This window comes from Stylophora pistillata, chromosome 7 (genome assembly GCF_964205215.1).
Source record: "Stylophora pistillata chromosome 7, jaStyPist1.2, whole genome shotgun sequence".
Lineage (NCBI taxonomy): Eukaryota > Metazoa > Cnidaria > Anthozoa > Scleractinia > Pocilloporidae > Stylophora > Stylophora pistillata.
The window spans coordinates 21,994,196-22,014,957 of record NC_142525.1 but is presented as its reverse complement, the minus strand read 5'-3'; the positions used below and the strand labels follow the sequence as shown (position 1 = coordinate 22,014,957).

General features: G+C 38.4%; 1 protein-coding gene across 2 annotated transcripts in view; it reads left to right on the top strand.

Moving 5' to 3' along the window:
* LOC111343795 (ubiquitin carboxyl-terminal hydrolase 25) overlaps window positions 1–20,762 on the top strand; it is a 31,571-nt gene that overhangs the window by 431 nt on the left and 10,378 nt on the right. For both annotated transcript variants that reach the window (XR_015990137.1, XM_088728961.1), the window contains exons 2-13: window positions 2,633–2,713; window positions 6,452–6,523; window positions 7,837–7,855; window positions 8,829–8,882; window positions 9,419–9,492; window positions 9,919–9,950; window positions 11,338–11,509; window positions 13,272–13,349; window positions 14,486–14,584; window positions 15,003–15,059; window positions 17,374–17,468; window positions 20,250–20,317. Coding sequence is in view for 1 of the 2 variants with exons in the window: in XM_088728961.1 (XP_088585087.1) it covers window positions 2,633–2,713; window positions 6,452–6,523; window positions 7,837–7,855; window positions 8,829–8,882; window positions 9,419–9,492; window positions 9,919–9,950; window positions 11,338–11,509; window positions 13,272–13,349; window positions 14,486–14,584; window positions 15,003–15,059; window positions 17,374–17,468; window positions 20,250–20,317 (901 nt within the window). In the remaining variant the exon portion in view is untranslated. The remainder of the gene's footprint in view (window positions 1–2,632; window positions 2,714–6,451; window positions 6,524–7,836; window positions 7,856–8,828; window positions 8,883–9,418; window positions 9,493–9,918; window positions 9,951–11,337; window positions 11,510–13,271; window positions 13,350–14,485; window positions 14,585–15,002; window positions 15,060–17,373; window positions 17,469–20,249; window positions 20,318–20,762) is intronic.

Here is a 20,762-nt window from a genome sequence, read left to right as displayed (position 1 = left end):
AAAAAAAAGTTGAAGAAAAATCTTAAATTTTAAACGATCTGAAAAAATATTATGTACTTGAAGAGAAAGAATCAAACTCCACTGGCTATTGATATTGTAATATTAGATTTGAACGTTTTAGGCCTGAATACTTGCCTAAATGATATGATGTATACCTCTGTTCCACTTGATCCAAGTGTGTGATACTGACTGTACATGTTATGTTTATGACATAAACCGTACAAGGAAAATTTTACTTGATTTTTAACTTTGCGAATTGTTGTCAAATTGTATCTTATGACTTCTGTAGTGGAATTATTAGATACAAGTTTTAAGTACATGGGCCTGCTGTGCCTTTACATGAATGGTTGGGTGTCTAAAGACCTTGTCCTAGAAAAGTTGGGCAGACAACATTATTTTAGATCATTCAATAAGTTGCCCAGAGAATGATTAGAAAAGCCATTTTATCCATAAGCTAAGGATTGTTCATCATTTTGTAAACTTCTCAATGGATCAGACATTAAATCCATCACCCTTTGGTATTTTGGAGTTGTTAAGAAGATAAAGATATGCTGCGACCTGTACAAATTTTTTTGTGAACAATTTTTTCACTCTTTGGTTGTTGAGTTACCTTTTAGAGGCTGATTCAGTTTGGATTTAAGAGTTCACCACAATTCTGTTAAGTTGTGTTTTCGTTTAGTCCTTTTCTTTTTCAAAGAGTTTCCATAACTACCTTCAAACAGGATTACATTCAAAACCTGTATGAAGGGGTGCTGTATTACGCAGTCACACCATGTTAAGGGGTTGATTGTCTAAGTCCTGAATTAGTTCAATTGGTTAGAGCGCCTCAATTGGTTAGAGCGCCTTAATTGGTTAGAGCGCCTCAAATTGGTTAGAGCGCCTCAATTGGTTAGAGCGCCAGATTGTGTTGTGCAGGAGGTCAAGGGTTCGAGCCCTGGCTCGACCGTTACTCATGGTCTTAAAATAAGTGAGGAGAATTTGCTACCTTTCTATAATCAAAAAATGGATCGATATTCTAGTCTTCTTAGATAAGCACGAATAAACCGTAGGCCCCGTCTCCTGCAGGGTTAGGAGACGTTAATTTCCCACGCACAAGATTACTGTGTGGTGGATGTCCTCCCCTGGGTGGGAGGGGTGGGAATTGGTCCTGAAAAGCCCCTATGGGGAGTGGTCAAGTAACGTATGTATGTATGTAAGTCTGAAGCTTTTTCCCATTAAATACTGTAATTTTTACCTCTATTAAGCAGTCTTGATCACCCAGGGCTCGAAATTAATGGTAACCCATTAACCAATGGTTAGTAATTTTCGATCTTTGGTTACTAAAAAAATAATGTGTCCAACTAACCCAAAATGGTTAGTAATATTAATTTTTCTAACATATTTAAATATTAGTATTGGTAGACCTCAGGACAAAGACCACGTAGACCCGCCTATCAGAGGAATACTTAGAATACTCAAGTTGTTTAATCAACTTAAACTCTTTTTAGAGAATGTGCTGTAGATGTACTGTTCTTGACTAATCATGGTAAATGAGAGGGAAATAAACTAGGTGCATAATTGTCAATGTTTTTAAGGTCACTATGCAATTTCAGCTACTCTTTAATTTGTCCTAGTTGTTATTATCAAAATGTTTGATATTTGAGATATCGTAACTTGTGAGCTTGGATACCAAACTTGATAATTTGGTTAGTAAAAAAGATGTCTACTAACCTGAAGGGTTAGTGATCCAAAAATTAAATTCAAGCCCTGTCACCCATGACTGGATACAAACTGCTGGTTTGTATTGTCTTTCACCTGTATTGAACAGTCACTTAAAGTAGAACCACTTATTAATTAATAACATTGAGAATAATCCTTGAAGTAAAATGTATTCCATGTTTATTTTCTGGAATCAGTGTTAGTAATTTGAGTTCAAATGTCCTCAAAGCATTGCAGATTACCTTTCAACTATTGGACTGTTAGGACAAATCTTATACATGAACATCAGACAAGTCATTTGCTGGTCAGTCTGTGTAAGCAGTCACCATGCCATGCCCCATGGGTGGCCGTTTAATACAGGTCTAATTGCATTCCACTAGAGGTTTTTAATTGCAGTGGGTATAATTATTTGTACTGGCCAGGGAAAGGGGGAAGGGTGAAGTTTTTACACGATTAAAGCAAACTTCTGCCTCTTTTTATTCTGCTCATATCCAAAAACGGTTACAACAACAGAGGGAAAAACAAAATACATAATATATATGCTAATTCTTAAAAAAAGAGAGTTTGAATAACAAAAGGAAAAGAAAGACCTGGACCAATCGTAGGTCAAATTAACTATTCCTGTGGAATATTTCAAATTTAGAATAACAACGGCAAAACATAATATGCATAATAACAACAGAGGGGGCATATTGCACTGGCCACAAACAGGAAGGGAGGGGAGGAGGGGGTACTTGAAGATAATTGGGTAGAAACGAGCGAGAGAAAGGACATATCCAAGAAAAGTCAGTTGGATGTGAGATATTTAAAAGAGACATTGTGGGATATTAAGTTCATCAGCTTTTAACCAGCATTTAATATGTGTTTAATGTTGATTTTAGAAATACTATGATGGCCTGCTTATTATTTTCTTCTTTACTGTCCATGAATTCAGGTTATTGTGAACACTGATGAGTTAAATCAGATTGTAGAGGCTACTGGTGTATCATATGATCAAGCCAATCAAGCTTATATTGTAAGTAAATGAGTAAGTGCAGATACTTTATTTCTCCTCACAAGGAAGGACAGGTTTTAAACTTACAAAGTGTCCGGCAGTGAATGTTTTGATCAGGAGAGTAACATTTGATTGTGTAGTTTGATCGAATTATGGTAAAGTCGCCGACAGTTCAACTCACCGACATATAAACTCAAGTAGAGACATCAGCGAGTTGATCCTCAATCCAGTACAACTTATTAAAAGTTATACATGTAGAAATGTAAATGATCTTTGGTAAAAAAAAAAAAACGTTCTTTTTCTTCCAACAAAGTTTATAAGGATCTCAACACGAACAAAGCATGATAAACATTGCCAATTACTGTAGCAGCTTCAGACGCGAACGAGTTATATCACAGGTGGCCCAAGCTCTGTCACAGGCTCTTTCACAGTGAATAATTAAAGAGTTTGTAAAGTGGTTTAGTTGGACTTGCCTTTGAGCTCCGTAAATGTAAAGTTGTGTGAAATAATCAAAGAAATAAAGTCTTACCTTCATAGAGAGTAGTCTGTGTTGTTCTCCTCGCGATTTGAGGCTGTTTCGATGTGTTTTAGCTTGACGCCCTAAATTACCGTGCATAAAATACATAATTATTGACTGTGAAAGAGCCTGTAATAGAGCTTGGGCCACCTGTGGTTATATTTATTGTGTTACAACAACACTGTAAAGGCTCATTATGTCAATCGGTCAGATTTTTTAAAGAAAACTCAGTTTTCTAGTTAAGATCTTTACTAGAAAACAATCATTTTTATTTCCAACAAAGTTTATAAGCAACTCAAGGCGAATAAAACAAGATAAACGTCAGTAACGACTATAAAAGCTTCAGATGCGAATGAGTAAGTGTGACAACAACACCGTAAAACTCATCCAGTCAATTAGTTGGGTGTGGGTGTGGGCAAAACGTGGCCTAGGCCATGGCCTACCCTGTGGCCTACCCTGTGGCCTACCGGTGGTCAGATTTTTAAAAGGATAGCATTGCTAGAAACCTTTCAATGTTTTTCTGAGTACTGTCTCACCAACGACTTTCTTCTGCTGTTTTGGCGGCCACATTCCTATCAAAATTTCTTAACCTTCTGATAGAATAAGGAAATCGAGGAACAGAAGCCTGTTAAACGCAACTTTTGGGCAAACATCATCATATCAGCTCTCCTTTCAAATTAGTGCAATACTGGCCCTTTCTTTGGAAAAGCAAGTAAAGTTTGCGAAATGTTTACGACAGCGATGCATGCGTGTCCCAGGGTGCTCATTGCAGATTCAATACTCTACAGCACTTGAGGGCACTTAAAAAATTGGCCTGGCATGTAATGTTTGCGTTTTCTTACCTGGATATGTATGCTCTCCAATATAACGCCATTCATAACATTTTTACACCAGCACTCCACTATATTTTACCAACTGACAGCCTGTATCATAAAGCCGCCATTTTGCATATCCTCTACGACCCCGCAATATTGGCCCCTCCTCTCCCCTCTCCCTTAACCTCTCCCTTAACCGTTATAGTTGAGTGCCGTGATATTTGCAGTGTTTCGTTCCCTCAGATGTTGAAAATCGTGTTAGCGACCTCTTAGTATACCCTTTTCAGAGACAGATAATTGTACACCAGAGTATTCGTTAGACTCTTACTGATTTTATTTTTATGTTCTTAAAAATCTGACCACCGGTAGGCCACAGGGTAGGCCATGGCCTAGGCCAGGTTTTGTCCACACACTTACAACCACAGTAATTACCACGTGGTATTCGAGTCTTTAGTAGGTTAGTGGACCAAAACTGTTTACGAGTCAACATTTTACGTGTTTATTCCTTACGATTTACTTAAGATGTTACTTTACTTCAAGTTTAAACACTCAATAAAAGTTCAGGCGATGTTACTCAAAATATTGGGCAACATGACTATGAGTTTCGGGCAACATGACTTCGAGTGAGATCACTTTCGGGTGACTCGACTGGTTACCACTCGTTCGCATCTTAAGCTTTTACAGTCATTGTCAATGTTTATCTTGTTTTATTGGTGTTGAAATCCTTAAAAACTTCGTTAGAAATGAAAAGAATTGTCTTTTTAAAAATTATCTTGACTAGAAACCTAAGTTTTCTTTAAATAACAAATCTGACCGATTGACATGATGAGTCTTTACGGTGTTGTTGTCACACTCACTTGTTCACGTTTGAAGCTGTTATAGTCATTGGTGATGTTTACCTTTCTTTGCTCGCCATGAAATCCTTAAAAACTTTGTTGGATATAAAAAGAATTGCAGTTTACTAAAGATCTTGTCTAGAAAGCTAAGTTTTCTTAAAAAAGTCTAACCAATCATCATGATGAGGCTTAACAGCACTGTTGTCCACAACAATTTGTTCGCATCTGAAGCTGTTATGGTAATCGGCGATGTTTATCTTGCTTTGTTAGCCTTGAGACTGTTATAAACTTTTTCGGAAATAAAAAGAATTGCTTTTTACTAAAGCTTTTGTCTTGAAAGCCAAGTTTTCTGAAAAAAATCTGACCGATTGACATGATGAGTCTTTATGGTGTTGTTGTTGTCACAATAAATAACTCGTTCACATCTGAAGCTGCTATAGTAATTCTAGGGCGGATCCAGGGGTGGTTCAGGTGGTTCAGTTGAACCCCCTAAATTTTCCCTCAGAATGCTGGAAATCATGTTTCCGAAGACCTAATTTTCAAAATCTTGAACCCCTCAGAAGGGGAACAATTCTCCGAAACCCCCTTGACTAACTCCTGGATCCGCCCCAGTAATTGGCGATGTTTATCATGCTTTATTTGCGTTGAGATCCTTCTAAAATTTGTTGGAAGAAAGAGAATTTTTTTTTACTAAAAGATCATTTACTTTTTACATGTTTAACTTCTAATAAGTCGTACTGGATTAAGGACCAACTCGCCGACGTCTCTACTTGATTTTATACGTCGGCGAGTTGGCATTGGCGAGTTGAACTGCCGGCAACTTGACTGGATACCGTTTGATCATCTGGCTGAAATCACCATTGAGAAAGACCATTGTTGGTAGAAATGACTGAGGTTTTGACAACCACTGTGGAAGATGTCATTATCAGAGTCCACTTGGTTATGATAAAGACTTTTGATAAGGTTGTCCAGATATCCGTCACTTCTACCAACAACAGTCTTTCTTAGGAGAACCCTGAAAGCTTTTTGCAGAGCCTTGATCCAGAGATTGCTGCAATAACCAATTGGCCATAATTATCATCTCCCTTCCCACACAGTCAACTCTCTCATAACTTGACACCCTCAGGTATTAGAAAGTGTCAGTTTACAATTAGTAGAACTGTCCACCTATGAGAATTATTGTCATAAGTGGATACCAAAGAAAAATAGAATGGATGTCTGCTTATCGGAGAGTGTTATGTCAGATTCTGGTTGATGTCAAATGAATGACAGCTTGCTTTCCCACAGACAAATGGAGGTTTGATGAAACCAATCCCCATTGTTCTGTTGCTATGTTAAAGGTGAAATTTTTGTTGATTTTCAAATTCAAGTAAAATTTTATTTAAAAGTGTCAGCTTCAGCTTGCAAGAGAGTCCACTTACTGGAATTTGTCAATACAGAGTTTGACCAGGAGGCAAAAACAGGAATTTAAAATATTGTCTGTAAGAAGAACTGTCCACATATGAGAGTGTCTGTTAGCAGTGAGTTGAATGTAAGTTTATACTGGAATTCATTTTACAATTCTGATTTCTTTTCATTTCTGAATCTTCAGGCCAGTGGCAATGACCTTCAAAGAGCCATAACAATGTTGACAAACCCTCGGGACCATAATGCTTCACTAAAGGTGCCTTTCACATTTAAATCTTTACCTTTTTGGTGTAATGCAGGGTTGTTGCTGAGCACTGGCTACCAGCTAAATTTTTCAGTAGGAAAAAGCAGAGATCATCGGCTAGATTTTTACTTGTGATTGCTCAGCAAAGCACAACAGGCACACACACTTGTATTATCTTTCATTATCAAGGGCTATCATCTAATTAAAAAGATTTAAATATTTGCCTGACTAGCCTTAGTTTTAGTGTTGTGAACAGCAGGGAAAGATGTGTTGTTACCAGGCCTCGCCTCCCATTGCATGCAAAGCACCTTCCTTAATGCACTGTTTTTGAGCCACCTTACTTAAAATTTCAACTGGTAGCCTAACTTTCTTTGCAACAAACTTAGTAATGGATAATTTCTTTTTCTTGGATGTGGTTGTGCTTTATACTTCTAAGTATAAATAAATTGACTAGGTAGCCTGTAGACCTACTGGTGGATTGTGAACCATGAGTTCTTGTAAAGTGCCAGCTCCTGGCAAAAGTTACTAGCTGAGAAAGATTGGGCACAAATCTTGTTAACAAATCTCTCTTTAAGCCTGCTTAGGTCTAATCTACAAAGTTAGACATTTGTACAGACTTTAAAATTCTACACTTGACTGACTGAATTTTGTAATTTCAAAATGGGTGTATTTAAGTGGTAATTGAACTTTGTGTCATGTAATTTTTAGTCTGAAATCATACTTGTGATTTCAAATCACACGTATGATTTTAAGCCAAACTTGCACTCCACTGAGTTCAATTACTATTATTTAAATTGTTTAATTAAAATTAATGAGAACTATATTTGCCTATTCCAAAGGGCAGCAAAGTGCTAATTTGTAAGATAGACGTTTCTTCTAAGGATTATGTATTTCTAAATCAGTTATGATGACTTAGGCTGATAGTTTCGAAAGAAACTGTCTGGGGCTGCGTCGGTGGGAGTAACGAAATAATTTGGATATATCAACAAAGTTGAAATGGTAAATTGGCCACCGTAATGATTACAAAAGCTGACGTTTCGAGCGTTAGCCCTTCGTCGGAGCGAAGGAGGAAGGAGCCCTTCGCTCCGACGAAGGGCTAACGCTCGAAACGTCAGCTTTTGTAATCATTATGGTGGCCAATTTACCATTTCAACTTTGTTGATATATCCAAATTATGATGACTTAGAATGACCAAGAAGGTTATTTGATGTGTCTCATGTCAGGGGAGTATTAGACCAGCTTATCTCCTACTGTGAGCTTGCTCAGCGAGTGTGTGTGATAAACGAATGAGAAAAAGAAAACAATTTTCTTTTTGTTTCAAACAGGGTGTTGCAAACCAAACAGGTGAGTCGTTTGAAGATCTCTTACAGTACATTTAATTTAGCTTATTGTATGAATTCAGCATAAACATCAAAAACTAAAACCATTGATGAAAAATGCACAAATTCTTTAGTCTACAAGTCAGCTAAGTTCCAGAAATTCCACAGTTTCCAGTAGCTTCCAACAGTTAAGCTTGATTTGATTAGAATGTAGGTTTTAGAAACAAAAAATGGAACAGAAAACACGTTTATAAACTGCCCCTAATGTCAAGAATTTTTTTCTAGTAAGAAACCAAGTTATTGACTGTAACAATAACATCCAATAGCCAAATATGATTTCCAAGGAACCAATTAATGTCTTATTGAAAGACAATAAATGAGTACCGTAAAAGCCCGTGGATGAGCCACACCCACAGATAAACTGCATCCTGAATTTAGCAGCTCAAATTTTGGAAAAAAGGTTTTTTGATAGAAATCAAAAGAAATCCAAAGTTGAGTCTTGAGAAGTCTTCTTCATCCACTGTTCATCAATTGTAAACTCATTAACATTGCAACGGAAAACACTTCAAAGTGTTACCCACAATTTTAGCACTTTAATATGGTGAACATTGTTTCTACCAACTTTGACATATGATTGGACTTTTTCTGGTATTTGTTGACAGGAATTTCTTCATGCAACACAGTTTTTCCATAGATTTTTGCATTACAACAAGAACGTGAGCAAAACATTTGAAGCTTAGTAACCAGGCATTAGATTGAGCGTGAAAATGGACATTCACGACACCTTTTTCAAATGTTCCTGCAGATAAGCTGCACCCCCAATTTCTAGTGGCAATGTTTGGAAAAAAAAAGTGCAGCTTATCCGCAGGCTTTTACGATATTCATACGTTAATCTTAACTTATCTATAGTAATGTCACCTTTGAAGTAGGGTGGAAGCTCTTGATGATCAAGTGATACCATTTGCGATTGTCACCGAATTCAATTCAATTTCCAATAGGGACAGGAACACAGACCTTTATAGGACCACAAAATGCTCCAGGCAAACCACAAAGTAAGATTTTTGTTTGTTATTAACAGTAACTGGTTTATGTAGTGAATGCATTTTTCATTGTCAATTTAAGGTTAGTTTTACAGTTATAGGCACAGCCTAGGGTGCTCATTGTAGTTTTTTTAGTTTTGATAAAACAGTATCTTATCGCAGCATATTGATAACATTAGATTTGTATGGGTGCCTTATTTGTGGAATTGCAAGCTGAAAACAAGGCTAAGTGATATTATTTCGCATCGCTTGTTTCACGCTCAGGATAAAAACAAACAATATCATTGCTGGTTTCTTTTTTTCGTATTTTTCATTCAATTATGTGATTCGAGAAGAATCCATTACCTGACTTATGAATTCTGTGTTAAATTGCACTTGAAAACTTACATTGGGCTTATCACTTCATGATTCGTGGTATGTCAGTTTTTGCAATTTAATGCGCAATTCCCTTGTCAGGTTATGATTTTTCCCATCAAATAACAGGACTGTACATGATTAATTAAAATCATATCAATAGTTCTTTTTAATATTATTGTTAATCTTTGTAGCTGATGTAATTGACCTAACTAAGGAGACAGAAGACTTGGAATATGCAATTGCTCTCAGTTTACGAGACGCACAGGTGTGGTATAACTTTTTATTATTAACTTAAAATTTGTAGGGGGAAAAGCTGGAAACAATTTAAAATGCCAGTTTGCTACTTATTTTGGTGTGATTTAAATATGATACTGAGAGACCAATGAAAGGGCTAAAGTAGAAAAGATGCATACAGTTATTTACATTTAGGAACCAACATGTTCAGTGATGTGCAACACAGTGCAGTGCGAGGAGAATAATATTCTTCTCTTCTTAACTGTCTGATTCTAATTTTTCCTTTGTTACACATTCATTATTATGACCTGTGGCAAAAGAATTCAAACCTGTTTGAAATCTGATAAACTAAAAAAAGGCAATTGAACCACAGCATGCTTCAATTGAGTAGTAAAAAAATAAAAGAATTATTGCTGGAGTCAATCACATTCTTAAGTTCATTTTCTTTTGATCTCAGGGTATATCTGTAGAAGAACAAGATATAAGCAGGTATTTTATTTTTCCAACTTTAAGTTTATGTCTAACACTGTACACATTTAACATCGGTATGAAAGTTCCCCATACTGATCTCTAGACATTTCCAAAGATGCTGTCAAGAAAAATTGTTGAACAATCAAGGCAGGACTCCACACTAAGATCTCAACTTAGTGACTGGTGACAACTTAGATGTTACTAGCCCAAGAAAGGTTTTTACTAGCCAAGCGTTGATGAATTGTGCCAATTTTCATTTTGTTCAACGGCTTTGTGTTTTCCTCACATCAAATCTCTCAGGCCAACAGATCACAAAGACAAATCCAGCAATTTTTCTTTCAAGACTTTCAGGACTCTGTTTTCATTGAGACATCCCCAGAAAAATATCATGACCTGGAGATTTCATTGTAAAAACTGTCAAGATTTCTTCACAGACAGGTGCCATAGAAATGTTTCACAAGCAAAACAACTCTCTCAAAATTCTTGAAATTCCACAACTAAAAACAGTTGATTTAAATGTCCAAGGAAATTAATCTTTCTCATCTAAGTATTTCTGTGGTGGTAAGTTTTGTCAGTAAGCACACGACAACAAATCACACATGTGTTGTCACAGTGGATGATGTGTTATCCCTATATAGCACTGCATGATTTGGGCATGATTTTATCAGGAAGCTCGTGTTTTGCTCACTAATTTCTTAGAAAATTAAAACATGGATGTGTGCTTTCAGAAAATGCTGTCTAGTCTTTCAACACAATAACAGTGAAAAATTAACAGACTACAACTTGCATACATGCAAACTGTGCTGAACAGCATGTGCATGGTGACATGATAAAATGAAATTCCGAGAAGTGTTTGAATGTGTTTGTCTTCCTTCAGAAAGGCAGAAACTAGCTGGTCAATTTCAGTTTGTTTACTAGCCACAGTGGCCAGTGGAAATAAAAAATCACAAGCCAAAACTGAATTTCTACTAGTCTGTGGCTAGTGGGCTACTGTTAGTGTCAAGCCCTGCAGGAGCTTCTTCAGTTTGTGATCATTTCCTTTACTCTCATGACCTTAGTGTTTGATTCAGGGGTGATATTTTTTGGGAGAATCTAGATGTTTATCACTCTAAGAGGGGAAAGGGTTAACTTAGTTTACCATTTATGGGTCTTTTTATTTTCCTACAATCATTCCTAACAATGATTTTCATTTCTCAAATTATTAAAAATAGTCTGACTATTTATTAAATGCTAAATCTCCAATTGACAAATTCTGTAATTGCCCTTTCTCATGAACTGGTGGTTTTGCTCTCCTATGACCATGCCGTCTTGTTACAATTTACTGAGCAGTGATATGGTTTCCAAACCAGTTTTTTATCCTGAGGTACTGTATAAAAATCAGTTTGGTATCTGTGTACATTTGAAGGGTTTTAGAAGCCAGTTTAGCAGAAAATAAGTCTGGTCTAAAGCGGAAGAGAGGTGACCCTTGGGTGAGGTTTGTGGATCCTGTGAATCCCTATGAGCGTCAGCGCTTAGATGGATGCCCTGTGGGCCTGAAGAATGTAGGGAACACGTGTTGGTTTAGTGCTGTCATACAGGTTTGTACAGCCACTAAAACATGTTGACAACTTGGAGTATCATCATGGTGGTGCATTTTTTCTTTCTGACAAATTTCCTTCTGAAGGAGGAGTTTAGTATACAGTGTACTCCAGAACTCATGCGATTTCTTTTTTAGCTCTAAAGTAAAATATGGAATGCACTCTTCTTGTGACAATTGAGATTTAAAAGACTTCAATAAGGTCTTACTAGTTGTCTTCCAATATAACAAAAATTAGACTTCAGATGCTACAGAAGACTAAGAGAAGTGAGAAGTCCCTCCTTCTTGAGGAAATCCCATAAATTAAAAATATATCTGCTGGTAACAAGCTCAGTTTTCAGTTTATCTCTCATTCAAAGTGCCAACATCAGACAGGTTTTTGTACAAAAAAACTGCAAAAGTTGTTTAATTTGAAATTCTTGAATTAAATTTTCAAGTAAAAGAAAGAGTAGGTCTATTGCATTCCCAATCACTACTCCAGTAAACATAATCATATTCCATGACTGGTGTTAGTAAACAGGGATGCTAAAGGAATCTACATGTGAGGCAGACAAAAAGATTTGTACTAATACAAACCTTTGAATTGCTCTGCATGGAACAGTGAATCATCTGTTACTCTAAGTAAGGATGGGAGTTTGACCAGGGCTTAATATGTCATCCATTAAATTAACCCTCTTTCTACTAAGATATCATCAGTAATTCTCTTTACCGTCTGCCATACAATAATTATTCTTATAACAATACAGGGCTCGACACTAATTTTTCAACGTTCTAGCCAAGTGGCTAGTGACATCTTAGATGTTTTTAGATGTTACGACAATTTCAGTCTGTTTACTAGCCAAACTGGCTTTAGTGCAAATTGAAAACCACTAGCCAAAACTGAATTTCTACTAGTCTGTGGCTAGTAGGCTACCGTTAGTGTCGAGCCCTGACAATAGTTCAGAGAATTCGGTATTTTTCTTTATTCTCATCACTTGTCTGCTTGATATTGTATTGTTAATGTAAGGAGAAATTCTGTTTTGGTCACTCACTGGAGTTGATATTGTATTGTTAATGTAAGGAGAAATTCTGTCTTGGTCACTCACTGAAGTTGATATTGTATTGTTAATGTAAGGAGAAATTCTGTCTTGGTCACTCACTGAAGTTGATATTGTATTGTTAATGTAAGGAGAAATTCTGTCTTGGTCACTTACTGGAGTTGATATTGTATTGTTAATGTAAGGAGAAATTCTGTCTTGGTCACTTACTGGAGTTGATATTGTATTGTTAATGTAAGGAGAAATTCTGTCTTGGTCACTTACTGGAGTTGATATTGTATTGTTAATGTAAGGAGAAATTCTGTCTTGGTCACTTACTGGAGTTGATATTGTATTGTTAATGTAAGGAGAAATTCTGTCTTGGTCACTTACTGGAGTTGATATTGTATTGTTAATGTAAGGAGAAATTCTGTCTTGGTCACTTACTGGAGTTGATATTGTATTGTTAATGTAAGGAGAAATTCTGTCTTGGTCACTCACTGAAGTTGATATTGTATTGTTAATGTAAGGAGAAATTCTGTCTTGGTCACTCATTGGAGTTGTATGGTTAACTGTGACGCCATCATACTAAAGAAATTTTTTCCCAGCATTTTTGCAACAAACTTGTTAAAATTACTGTGGCTAAAAAAATACTGTATCCAACTTTATAAATTATTTATCATTTTACTCTGTAAATTTCTTATTGTTTGTTGGCATTGCTTTTTTGTTTCCTGTTCCTTTCAACAGTCATTGTTTCATCTTCCTGTTTTCTGTCGACTGGTTCTTAACTATACACCTCCGCGGGATCCTCCAGAAAAACCTGAGGTGAGGGGTGATCTTTACCAGTCTCATTTAACTATTGCTCTCTGTCAGTGTGGTATTTACTTTTACAAATTTTGTTCAATCCAATCGATACAAATGAAATTTAAAAAAACTTAAGACTAATATTCTTATCCATAATTATCAGATATTTTGCCACCAGGCTGTCTTTTTGAGTTGTTGCCGAAATATGTATTACCAGTAATGTGATGAAGGCCAGAGGCACTATGTGTAATAAGTTGCCTAAAAACCTTCCTTTTTAAACCTTCCCCCAAGCCCCTCGCGGTTTTCAAAATGATGGACTCTCACGAGACTCTCGTAAAACATTATTCGGCGTCTAATTGCGTCTATTTGCGTTACTTCCCTTACAGCAATATTCAACAAAAACACATCAGTAGCCACTTGCAGTCATAGACTGCCTTCTATTAGTAGAGGCATTAAATATAATGTAAGGCCCGGTTCAGACACCGAACTTTTCATGAGCCGAACTCAATTCGAATTTGGACCGACCCAAATTAACAAAAGTACGCCTGTTGATTCAGACGCCGTTCTTTTTGGCCGTTCCAAACACAGTTCCAGTAAAACCAGTCAAACTGCTTGCAAAATACATTGTAACAACTTATGCATTAGGATCGGCACATGAAAAGTACGGCATCTGAATTAAAGCCGTTCAAAAGGCGTTCCAACGGCAAAATTCTCGGCCAAGCCAGGCGGGAAGAACGGGTGAGCCGTTCCAAATTGATTCAGACGCCGATCTTTTCATGTACCTAATTCAAGGAATTAGGTTCGGTTCATGAAAAGATCGGCGTCTGAACCGGGCTTAATTAAAAAAAAAAAAAAAAAGAAGACAACAACTGTTACTACGACTCCGGTTTCAATAACTTATTCCATAGGCAGCTGCCTATGATAAGATAGACAGCTGTGCCTGGAAAGGGGCCGTAAGGTAAAACCCACATACGGGAGCCAGCACGCAAGCTAAACAGACGGTAGTAATTGGTTTTGTAGGCTGCGGTAGACCAGCTTATTTTCATTTCCCTTTTTTTTTCTAATAAAGTAAATCTGATAATATTATCAGCAAAGTTTGTTTGGGGATATTTCTTGTTTCACTTGCCGTCCATTTCTTGCGTTCCTTCTTCTAATAGGATGGTTATCGTGTGTCCTTCATGACTGAGCTGCGATTGTTATTTGCCTTAATGCTTGGGAGTAAAAGAAAATATGTGGATCCAACCAAAGCTGTACAGGTTTGTGCTTGTAATTGAACTGTAAACCACATACAAAGAACAAATGGGTACGAGCAATTATGGGTGCCTTCCTTAGCTTCACCAGACGGAAAAATTACAGAAATTTAAATATTTTGTTGATATAGAAGGGAAGTTTCTTCCTCCAACTCATTGTCATCATGATATGCAGTGACCTGTAATGAGTCTATGACTAGTGCCTTCTCTTTAATAACTCCAAATTCTTTACTGCGTCCTTTCTTAAGCTCTTTAGCAGTTTTTTCGAAACTCGGTTTTTTTCCCATTACTTGCTCCTATCTCAGGATGTTACCTGCTTCAAAAAAGCTGGCATTTAGTCCCCGAGTTAGATCGATACGTTTGCACTTTTTTAGATAGTAGTGTAGATTTGAGTGGGTCATAATGACCACATCTTTCTTTGCAGATACTAAAGGAAGCTCTCAAATATAACGGGAGTGAAAGCAATCCAGGAAACCAACAGGTATTAACATTTAAGAACCCTTGCTGTCGTGTCCATTGTGTTATTTGCACATAGCCTAACTTTGATAGAAGGCCACGTTGGTGCACGCTGTTAGAGAGATTTAGCACTGCGTTTACGTGAAACGGCAAACGTCAGTTTGTCCTTTCACGTTTCACGTAAAGTAGCGTGAATCTTGCTGCTTAAGATTCGCGTGAGCTCACGCCATGGTGGATTTGAAGGTGCCCTCGTATGACTTTACAAGGAATAGTTTTGGTGGCCTTTTTTCCAGCAGTTAACGTCTACTCTTATATGTGCGCGATCCTCGCAGTAAAGTACTATTTAAGCAATAGTGAAATTCAGGCCTGTACGGGATTCGAACCACTGACCCCTGCGATACTAGTGCAGCGCTCTACCAATTGAGCTAACAAGCCAAGTGGGAGCAGACCATCAAATTAATTCGACAAGAACCCGTGAGATGATAAATCAAACACAACGAATATATGAAATACATATATCTGAACTGCGGTTATGAAACGCATATGTGCACAATCCTCGCAGTAAAGCACTATTTAAGCAATAGTGAAAATCAGACCTGAAAAAAACTCAGGCCTGTACGGGATTCGAACCACTGACCTCTGCGATACTAGTTCAGCGCTCTACCAATTGAGCTAACAAGCCAACTGGGAGCAGGCCATCAAATTAATTCGACATAAACCCGTAAGATGATAAATCAAACAACGAATATATGAAATACATATATATGAACTGCGGTTATGAAACGTATATGTGCACGATCCACGCAGTAAAGCACTATTTAAGCAATAGTAAAAATCAGACCTGAAAAAATTCAGGCCTGTACGGGATTCGAACCACTGGCCTCTGCGATACTAGGTGCAGTGCTCTACCAATTGAGCTAAAAAGCCAACTGGGCGCAGGTCATCAAATTAATTCAACATAAACCCGTAAGATGATAAATCAAACACAACGAATATATGAAATACATATATCTGTGAGAGAAAAAGTTAAGAAAATTTTCCGTGCATGGCAAAAGCGAAACAGGTTACTTTCACGTATCAATGGCAAAGCGCAACCGGCAAACGTGAAAAAATGGCGGGAAAAACAAGGTCACGTGGTCACTGCCGTTCACGTTTCACGTAAACGCGGTGCTAAATCTTTCTATTGAGAAATTCAGCTGCACGTGACTATTAGAAATATATCGTGTCTTCTGGAATATCAATGGTACGTGTCAATTGTCTTTCCTTCGCGAAGAAGGTAAGGTTTTCTTGAGCGTGCGTGTTCATCAAAATTCGCTAAGGCTCTCAGAGGATTTCTAAGTTCATTTGGGGTCCATGGCCTAAGGATCTTGCAATCATTGTTGACAATGTTCGTATCGATTTCTGCCCAACCCGCGGTTAGTCTATCATAGTTAGCACTTAATTAGTGAATTATCGAATTAATTAGTGAATTATCGAATTAATTTGATGGCCTGCTCCCAGTTGGCTTGTTAGCTCAATTGGTAGAGCGCTGCACTAGTATCGCAGAGGTCAGTGGTTCGAACCCCGTACAGGCCTGAAATTTTTTTCAGGTCTGATTTTCACTATTGCTCAAATAGTGCTTTACTGCGAAGGATCGTGCACATATACTTAATTAGTGCCAGACCCCTTGTTAACTTCTCCCTGGCTCGTTTCAATCTTCCCGCGGGTGGAGAAACGCGCGTCTTGCAGGACCATTAAAGTGTATATGACACAAATTTTTTTTCGCTGATTCTGGTCGTTGATAATGATAGAAAAACGACTGTAAAGTTTTTAGATCTTGAGAATATTTTGAAACCCCATTTCTTCGTTCAAAATGCGCACTACTTTCATGTTGAAATTGTCCCGGAGATCGCGCGGCCAAAATGTCACATGATATACGTCTGTGACGTCACTGTGTTTGATAAACAAACCAATATGGCTAAAAGAGAAGGGAAACCATCGAAGCATGGGGTTCGAATCGCTAGAGATCACCGAATTAAACAGTGCGGGTCGAAAATTAGCGTTCATCACTCACACATTCGAAGCCCCGAGCAAGAGAAATTAGGAGGCGCCTGCGCGCGACAGCAATGTTATCAAACACTGTGACGTGACAAGCACAATTATCGTCCCCAGTTTCCTGAGACACTTTTACATGGAAATTGACGGTATTTCGGCCGCAAAAAATCATCCAAATTATTTTTTTTCTCATTATCGAAACATTTTTCATTTATTACATATATCAAGAAAGGAAAATACTTTTAAAAAAATGTGTCATATACACTTTAAATGGAGGCCAATTTGTGCATTTCTTGATTTTTTAGGATGTCAGTGAGTTCACCCATAAGCTGCTTGAATGGCTGGAAGACTCATTTAAAGTTAGCCACAACAGCGGTACTGACGGCACTCCAGTTAGGAAGTGAGTAATGAATGAAGGGTCTGACACCTAACTCTTAAAAGAAACATGAATATCGCTGGTTTTTGCCAAAGGAGGAAACAAAGGTTTCTTTATGCTCAGGGGGTTGATCTTACCATTATGGTGAGCGTCATTTTTTTACGACACCTCGTCAATTGGCGCAAACTGGTATGAGCCGCTAATGATGGTATCGATTCCCAAGTTTTTAGTCCTAAAAAGGGTGCATACTTTTTCTATTAAGCGCCTTGAACAGGATATCATTCTGGGCCGGAAGCTTTGGGTAGGATGCGATGTAATTCAGTTGTAATCGACTTGAATCTAACTTTATTGTGCCAGCTAGTTATAGTAACTCTTTCGTTCCGACTTCTCAACGAGGGCCGGTGAATTGAACGAAGGATAACTTAGACCGTGGTGTATCCTAAGATTTCCTCAGGAGTGGTCCGGTGTAAGTAAATGTAGGGTTTCCTTGACATACTTCACACCAGTCAACGTTAAGATTAAATGTTTGACAAAATGAAAATGAGTTAGAATGAAGATTCTCTAAATATTGAATCCATCTTACTCTGTGGCGATATTCATCCCCATCCTGGCCCTAACAACCCTGAAAGGCTCAGTATTAGAACCAACGTGAACTCGGATCAGCCCATGCCTGCCCGAATAATGTACACTGCAAGTCAACTTCTATCATTCAACAATATCTCTCAACACAGTTCCCATGCAATCGGCGACCTGGTATTAACATACATTCAACAAGCAGGCATTCTTCGTTGTTCTACTAATCATACTGTTACTCCATCCAGGATTCAAGTTCATGTAACTGAACCATATCTGCGTCGTTCGCCTCGTCGGCTCAACCCTTCGCCCATGGCTTATTCTGCTAATAACCCAACCGATTTCTTTGTTCCCCTGAGACCCAACACAGTAGACAAAGCATTGTTACCCACCTGTCACGCAATAGCGCAACGAGATCTAGTGCTTCTTTTATCTGGACGTGGGGAAGATCGGTCTACGCTATGTCACCTCAGGTCTATTCCATTTTCTTACCATGTTAAGAAAAAAGGTTACGACCCACCCAGTTTTTACCTGGCCAACGCACGCTCTCTTGAAAAGAAGTTTGGCGAGCTTACTGCCCAGCTACTATCTACCCGTAGGGTTATTGCAGTCATCACCGCGTCATGGTTTAATGATAGGATTGACGATAGTGTCCTTACCATCCCGGGCTATGTTCTACAGCGGAGACACCGTCCGACTCGTGGAGGTGGCGTCTGCACTTTTGTTTCATCCAGCATCCCCTTCAAAAGGAGGTCTAACCTTAGACACCAGACCATTAGTGCATGTGGCTATGGCTTCGTCCCTCGCGCCTGCCTCGTCCACTCTCTGTCATTATCGTTGGTGCTATGTACTTCCCTGGAGCAGCCGCTGACGTACAGCGGGCTCGTGCTAGTTATATCATCGAGTGTATTGACTCTGTTAAGTCCACCCACCCAGACTGCGGGGTGGTACTTTTAGCTGATTTTAACACCCTGGACGTTATGAACATTCTTGCAAACCACACCCTAAAGCAGCTTGTCCGCGAGCCTTCAAGGGGTGATAATATTTTAGACTTAGTGATATCAAATTTACCTTCTTATTATAACAAGCCTGTTGTAAGCGCGCACTTACGGTCTTCTGACCACCGTTCGGTCTACTGGGTACCCAATTCCAACTACGTCTCCAGCAAACTGATGGCTAAGAAAAAAGTAGTTAAAATGCGTCGCTTTCCAGAGTCGGCAGTCAACGCCTTTGGGAGATGGTTTAGTGCACATAGCTGGTTTGCACACACGCGCGCAGTTGACTCCTTACCGGTGGATAGTCTGACATCGTCTTTTTCGGATGACCGCTGTAACGCAATCAACGTCTACTTCCCGGCCAAGAGTGTCGAAATACATCCCACTGACAAACCCTGGATGTCTGCCGAAATCAAATCATTATTCCTGGAGCGACAGCGTGCATATCATTCTGGGTGTAAAGATAGATGGCAACTCCTGGCAATCTGTAAGCGCAAGATGGAATTCTTCGCCCGCAAGGTGATGAGTCTCAAAAGCTCAGACCCTGGTAGCTGGTGGAGCCTGGTGAGCAAGCTTGCTGGCAAATCTTCTACCGATTCCGAGTTAAGCTATCCTGACGAACATGGCAACATTATCTTGCGTAAAACCCTTGCCATTCGTCTGAATAGTTATTTCATATCTGTTACATCTGACATCCAACCACTCAATACCGCCGCCCTTCCTGCCGTCTTACCATCGCTGGACCAACCACCAACTATTACCACTTCAGCTGTATGCCGTAAGCTACTTGGTCTTAGTACCTGCAAAGCCTCAAGGCCGGATGGCATTCCTGCGCGCCTCCTCAAAGAATTTGCACCCGAGCTTGCTCTAAATCTGAATTATAAATAATTTATAAATAGCCTGTAATCCCAGTCCCTTTGAAACAAATGTAATTTTATTTCTTGTTGTAACTTATGTAAGCACATTGTACTTCACAGTTTTTATGCTACCATGTGTATAAACCATCACTATTATTATTATTATTATTATTATTATTATTATTATTATTATTATTATTATTATTATAAGATAACAGCTATACTCTCTTTAGATGACTAGCCCAAAGTGTTTTAGTTTGAATGGAAGTTTAATGATGTGTTTGTTTCACTGTGTCTGTAAAAATATCAGTGTTTGTAAAACAGCAGAGTCCTAACCGTATTCTCTTTTGACTCAAAGAACACCATTAATTTTCTTGCAGCGGTAAAGACCTAAATCCTGTGGTCGAATTGTTTTTCGGCGAGTCTAATGTTGAAGGTGTCTACGAGGGTGAGTTGTGCAATTGACTTATGCCTAATAGTTCTTACCAACCGCATGCGAGGGCCGCACTGGGGAACATTTATCTCAGGTCTATCTTGTCATATAATAAAGAATGTAAGATGGAGTTTGAGGAATTGTTTTTAACTCGTAACACTTTCAAACCCCTCATTCTTCTCGAGAATCTCTGCACTTAGGCGAAAACGACTTGATGACGAAAACGAAACGTTGGTCTTTTTGAGGGACATTTACTAAAAGGCCACTGTCTGCCACCAGCATTCTTTCTCTCGCAGCGAAATCTCTTGCGCCAGTCAATAGATGTGGCCGATAGAAAAAAATGCGTGTACTCGGAAGGAGCGATGCAGCCGGGCAATTTTTTCTTTTTTGTTTTGGGGAAGGGGTGGGAAACTAGTTCTATTAACTCGCGCGAGGAGTTATGCTAAGATAAGTTCGGGGC